This window comes from Oncorhynchus gorbuscha, linkage group LG11 (genome assembly GCF_021184085.1).
Source record: "Oncorhynchus gorbuscha isolate QuinsamMale2020 ecotype Even-year linkage group LG11, OgorEven_v1.0, whole genome shotgun sequence".
In the NCBI taxonomy this organism is placed as follows: Eukaryota; Metazoa; Chordata; class Actinopteri; order Salmoniformes; family Salmonidae; genus Oncorhynchus; species Oncorhynchus gorbuscha.
This window is the reverse complement of record NC_060183.1, coordinates 62,350,682-62,357,473: the sequence shown is the minus strand read 5'-3', so window position 1 is coordinate 62,357,473 and position 6,792 is coordinate 62,350,682. Positions and strand designations below refer to the sequence as shown.

General features: G+C 44.5%; 1 protein-coding gene across 2 annotated transcripts in view; it reads left to right on the top strand.

The window, feature by feature from the left end:
• LOC124049076 (ceramide transfer protein-like) overlaps positions 1-6,792 on the top strand; it is a 62,497-nt gene that overhangs the window by 52,465 nt on the left and 3,240 nt on the right. For both annotated transcript variants that reach the window (XM_046370420.1, XM_046370419.1), the window contains exons 13-15: positions 5,221-5,291; positions 5,458-5,586; positions 5,886-6,015. In XM_046370420.1, coding sequence (XP_046226376.1) covers positions 5,221-5,291; positions 5,458-5,586; positions 5,886-6,015 — 330 coding nt within the window. The remainder of the gene's footprint in view (positions 1-5,220; positions 5,292-5,457; positions 5,587-5,885; positions 6,016-6,792) is intronic.

Genomic DNA, 6,792 nt, shown 5'->3' with positions numbered 1-6,792 from the left:
TCCTCCATGCAGATCTCCTCTAGAGCAGCGACGTTTTGGGGCTGTTGCTGGGCAACACGGACTTTCAACTCCCTCCAAAGATGTTCTATGGGGTTGAGATCTGGAGATCTGGCTAGGCCACTCCAGGACCTTGAAATGCTTCTTATGAAGCCATACCTTCGTTGCCCGGGTGGTGTGTTTGGGATCATTGTCATGCTGAAAGACCCAGCCACGTTTCATCTTCAATGCCCTTGCTGATGGAAGGAGGTTTTCACTCAAAATCTCACGATACATGGCTTCATTCATTCTTTCCTTTACACGGATCAGTCGTCCTGGTCCCTTTGCAGAAAAACAGCCCCAAAGCATGATGTTTCCACACCCATGCTTCACATATGGTATTCTTTGGATGCAACTCGGCATTCTTGATCCTCCAAACACGACGAGTTGAGTTTTTACCAAAAAGTTATATTTTGGTTTCATCTGACCATATGCCATTCTCCCAATCTTCTTGTGGATCATGCAAATGCTCTCTAGAAAACTTCAGACAGGCCTGGACATGTACTGACTTAAGCAGGGGGACACGTCTGGCACTGCAGGATTTGAGTCCCTGGCGGCGTAGTGTGTTACTGATGGTAGGCTTTGTTACTTTGGTCCCAGCTCTCTGCAGGTCATTCACTAGGCCCCCTTGTGTGGTTCTGGGATTTTTGCTCACCGTTCTTGTGATCATTTTGACCCCACGGGGTGAGATCTTGCGTGGAGCCCCAGATCGAGGGAGGTTATCAGTGGTCGTGTATGTCTTCCATTTCCTAATAATTGCTCCCACAGTTGATTTCTTCAAACCAAGCTGCTTACCTATTGCAGATTCAGTCTTCCCAGCCTGGTGCAGGTCTACAATTTTGTTTCTGGTGTCCTTTGACAGCTCTTTGGTCTTGGCCATAGTGGAGTTTGGAGTGTGACTGTTTGAGGTTGTGGACAGGTCTTTTTATACTGATAACAAGTTCAAACATGTGCCATTAATACAGGTAACGAGTGGAGGACAGAAGAGCCTCTTGAATAAGAAGTTACAGGCCTGTGAGAGCCAGAAATCTTGCTTGTTTGTAGGTGACCAAATACTTATTTTCCACCATAATTTGCAAATAAATTCATAAAAAAATCCTACAATGTGATTTTCTGTATATTTTTTCTCATTTTGTCTGTCATAGTTGAAGTGTACCTATGATGAAAATTACAGGCCTCTCTCATCTTTTTAAGTGGGAGAACTTGCACAATTGGTGGCTGACTAAATACTTTTTTGCCCCACTGTAGCCTACACCTTCACAATAAATCCATTATTTATCTGAGACAGGTCTAAAGAAACATGATATGAAGAAAGTCTATTTCAGAACCACAGAATTGCATACTCTGAGTTGTCCGTATGTTAGGTCCTGATCTGGCTATGCCAAATGGCTATTCATTTAGCAGACAAGATTTGCGTCGACTTCCGTGGCATTATTTTATAGAATGAAGACTACAATTGAACAAAGCTGAATAAAATAGAAAGGATATTTTCTCCAAACAATTTGAGGGAGTGAGCACAGGCTGCTATTCTGTGTTGAGCTATATGCTACATAGGGCGGCAGCGTAGCCTAGTGGTTAGAGCTTTGGACTACTAACCGGAAGGTTGCAAGTTCAAATCCCCGAGGTGACAAGGTACAAATCTGTCATTCTGCCCCTGAACTGGCAGTTAACGCACTGTTCCTAGGCCGCCATTGAAAGTAAGAATTTGTTCTTAACTGCCTTGCCTAGTTAAATAAAGGTAAAATTAAATTTAGAGTTATTAATGTAACTTTAGTTGTTCTACAAACGTTGGGCTATATGTTTAGATTTGTAATACATTACAAATACTGCATGATGACTCTAATGATGATTTGGGTATCTTGAAAGGCATGAGCTCTGCTTTGTTTTTTTACGCAGGCTATACACACCATATCAGTCACTCATTCACAATTTGACAAGCACTTGATAATGCCTAAAATTTCCTGCCGGCATCCCCTTTGTGTAGCCGTAAATAAATTATTTAGGTCCTAATTTACGGATTTCATATGACTAGGAATACAGATATGCATCTGTTGGTCACAGATACCTTAAAAAAAAGTGGGGTCGTGGATCAGAAAACCAGTCAGTATCTAGTGTGACCACCATTTTACTCATGCAGCACGACACATCTCTTTCTCAGAGAGTTGATAAGCCTGTTGATTGTGGCCTGTGGAATATTGTCCCACTCCTCAATGGCTGTGTGAAATGGATGTGTGTCTCTCGTGTGTGTGTCTCGTGTGTGTGGATTTTGGCAGGAACTGTAACACGCTGTCGTACACGTAGATCCAGAGCATCCCAAACATGCTCAATGGGTGACATGTAGGCCATGGAAGAGTTGGGACATTCTCAGCTTCCAGGAATTGTGTACAGATCCTTGTGACATAAGGCAGTGCATTATCATGCTGGAACATGAGGTGATGGCGGTGAATGAATGGCACGACTACAGGCCTCAGGATCTCATCACTGTATCTCTGTGCATTCAAATTGCCATCGATAAAATGCAATTGTTTTCGTTGTCCGTCGCTTATGCCTGCCCATACCATATCCCCATCGCCAACAATGGGGCACTCTGTTCACAACGTTGGCATCAGCAAGCCGCTTGCCCACACGACACCATACACGCTGTCATTCATCTGTTAAGAGAACCCTTCTCCAGCGTGCCAGTGGCCATCAAAGGTCAACATTTACCCACTGAAGTTGGTTACAACGCCAAACTACAGTCAGGTCAAGACCGTGGTGAGGATGACGAGCACTCAGATGAGCTTCGCAGAGACGCGCTGACAAAACTACACATTTGGACTTTTATTGTCCCCCAGCAGAAGGTGCACCTGTGTAATGATCCTTGATAGTAATTTGTCCCAGAGGTTGAACTGTCTACTGGTAGAGAGGGGAATAAATACAGCAGTCTATGGACTATTCATTTTCACTGCCTTTATTCTAGAGCTGAAATCTAAGGGAAGAAGTGACCATCTCTCTATATCTTCATTAATATTTTGGATAGTTGGCTTATTTGTTATAGCTTTGTAATGTATTTTGTTAGGTTTACCCCGATACATTGTCATGAAAACGTATTTACGCCATTTCTAATTTTCTCTATTTTTGCATATGTTTGATACTGAATTATCAGATCTTCAACCAAAACCTAATATTAGATTAATGGAACCTGAGTTTACAAATAACACAAAAGTATACTTATTGAATTTATTTAACAAAGTTATTCAACACCCAATTCCCCTGTGTGAGAAAGTAATTGCCCCCTTCCATTCTAACTGGTTGTGCCACCTTTTAGCTGTTGATCAGTCTCTCACTTCGCTGAGGAGGAAAGTTGGCTGACTCTTGCATGTAGAACTGCTTTAACTCAGCGACATTTGTGAATTTTCAGGCATTAACTGACAATTTCAATTGGGATTAAGGACTTTGACTAGGCCATTCCAAAACTTAAAATGAGTTGTTTCTTTGAGCTATTTTCATGTAGACTTGATTGTGTGCTTTGGATCATTGTCTTGCTGCATGACCCCGCTGCACTTCAGCTCACAGACAGATGGCCTGACATTCTGTAGAATTCTCTGATTCAGAGACCCCGCTGTACTTCAGCTCACAGACAGATGGCCTGACATTCTGTAGAATTCTCTGATTCAGAGACCCCGCTGTACTTCAGCTCACAGACAGATGGCCTGACATTCTGTAGAATTCTCTGATTCAGAGACCCCGCTGTACTTCAGCTCACAGACAGATGGCCTGACATTCTGTAGAATTCTCTGATTCAGAGACCCCGCTGTACTTCAGCTCACAGACAGATGGCCTGACATTCTGTAGAATTCTCTGATTCAGAGACCCCGCTGTACTTCAGCTCACAGACAGATGGCCTGACATTCTGTAGAATTCTCTGATTCAGAGACCCCGCTGTACTTCAGCTCACAGACAGATGGCCTGACATTCTGTAGAATTCTCTGATTCAGAGACCCCGCTGTACTTCAGCTCACAGACGGATGGCCTGACACTCTGTAGAATTCTCTGATTCAGAGACCCCGCTGCACTTCAGCTCACAGACGGATGGCCTGACATTCTGTAGAATTCTCTGATTCAGAGACCCCGCTGCACTTCAGCTCACAGACAGATGGCCTGACATTCTGTAGAATTCTCTGATTCAGAGACCCCGCTGCACTTCAGCTCACAGACAGATGGCCTGACATTCTGTAGAATTCTCTGATTCAGAGACCCCGCTGTACTTCAGCTCACAGACAGATGGCCTGACATTCTGTAGAATTCTCTGATTCAGAGACCCCGCTGCACTTCAGCTCACAGACAGATGGCCTGACATTCTGTAGAATTCTCTGATTCAGAGACCCCGCTGTACTTCAGCTCACAGACAGATGGCCTGACATTCTGTAGAATTCTCTGATTCAGAGACCCCGCTGCACTTCAGCTCACAGACAGATGGCCTGACATTCTGTAGAATTCTCTGATTCAGAGACCCCGCTGTACTTCAGCTCACAGACAGATGGCCTGACATTCTGTAGAATTCTCTGATTCAGAGACCCCGCTGCACTTCAGCTCACAGACAGATGGCCTGACATTCTGTAGAATTCTCTGATTCAGAGACCCCGCTGTACTTCAGCTCACAGACAGATGGCCTGACATTCTGTAGAATTCTCTGATTCAGAGACCCCGCTGTACTTCAGCTCACAGACAGATGGCCTGACATTCTGTAGAATTCTCTGATTCAGAGCAGAATTCATGCTTCCTTCTATTACATTTCCTGTGATTGGGTTTAGTTAGAGTAGATTTTGTGTTTTGTATAAAAACTAGCACGTCCTCAGCATACAAGGTGATTTTCATGCTATTTTCCTCAGATGGTAATAGCTTGTAGTTCCTAATGTTACCTTATCGTTTGAGCTAGGGGCTCATTATGTAAGGCAAACCAAACTGGGGAGGTGCACCATCCCTGGACTGCATTGTAAAGTCATTATTATTCGTCAGATCACTTAAATTCTAACAACAGGATCTTGATAAATGGTTTTAAAACACTGAATTGCATCTGGCACTTCAGTTTAATACTGTCATTTTCTGCAATGTTGCCAATCTCTGTAGTAAGGTCTCAATGTTCAATAATTGAGTGATTTATTTGATATGTTCTTATTCTGGTCTCTCTTTACTTTAATTCAGCTACTATTGAGAACTTCAACGTTGTGGAGACGTTATCGGAAAATGCTGTTATCGTCTATCAGACACACAAGGTAAGAGAGAATGAGTAAAACACAGATGCCAAGGTGTCAAACCCAGACGCCTTTGGCGTTTTAAAAATGTGTTCCACTGAACATCCCACCACAATAAAGGCACTTTAAAGAGTGCGTTTACTAAATGACTGAAAGTCAAATCTACGTGTGTGTGTGTGTGTTGCAGAGGGTGTGGCCTGCCTCTCAGAGAGATGTGCTCTACTTGTCTGCCATGAGGAAGATCCTGGCTAACAACGAGAACAACCCTGACACCTGGCTGGTCTGCAACTTCTCTGTGGACCACGACAACGCCATGGTCAGTATATCCCCCTTCCCCTGGCGGCCCAGACACCTGGCTGGTCTGCAACTTCTCTGTGGATCACAACTACACCATGGTCAATCTCAGTTTAGTCTTCTTGAGATGGGCTTTTCCAGGAATTCCTGATTCCCCAGACTGACCTTAATCTATTTTGGGGGGGGGGGGGGGGGGGTCTGTTACAATAACACCCAGGTTCGTCAAGGTAGAGACTAAACATACATACAAATATTTATCTTGTATTTTCTTTGGTCAATGCTTGTGAATTGATCATCTTTCATGTCATTGTCCCCCCTCAGCCCACCAACAGGTGTGTCCGTGCCAAAATCAACATTGCCATGATCTGCCAGACCCTGGTAAGCCCACCAGAGGGCGACAGAGGGATCAGCAGAGACAACATCACCTGTAAAATCACCTACGTCGCCAACGGTGAGCTCACCTCCTAAATCACTCTGATAGCCACGACAGATGACCTGCTAGAACGGACAAATAAGCAGTATTACAATAGCCATGTAAACTCAGCAAAAAAAGAAACGTCCCTTTTTCAGGACCCTGTCTTTCAAAGATCATTTGTAAAAATCCAAATAACTTCACAAATCTTCATTGTAAAGGATTTAAACACTATTTCCCATGCATGTTCAAGGAGGCATGAGGCCTGCAGATGTGGCCAGGGCAATAAATTGCAATGTCCGTACTGTGAGACGCCTAAGACAGCGTTACAGGGAGACAGGACGGACAGCTGATTGTCCTCGCAGTGACAGACCTACGTGTAACAACACCTACATGGGATCGGTACATCACACATGCGGGACAGGTACAGGATGGCAACAGCAACTGCCTGAGTTACACCAGGAACCTACAATCCCTCCATCAGTGCTCAGACTGTCCGCAGTAGGCTGAGAGGCTGGACTGAGGGCTTGTAGGCCTGTTGTAAGGCAGATACTCACCAGACATCACCAGCAACAACGTCGCCTATGGGCACAAACCCACCGTCGCTGGACCAGACAGGACTGGCAAAAAGTGCTCTTCACTGACGAGTCGTGGTTTTGTTTCACCGGGGGTGATGGTTGGATTTGCGTTTATCGTCAAATGAATGAGTGTTACACCGAGGCCTGTATTCTGGAGCGGGATCGATTTGGAGGTTCCGTCATGGTCTGGGGCGGTGTGTCACAGCATCATCGGACTGAGCTTGTTGTCATAAAAAGC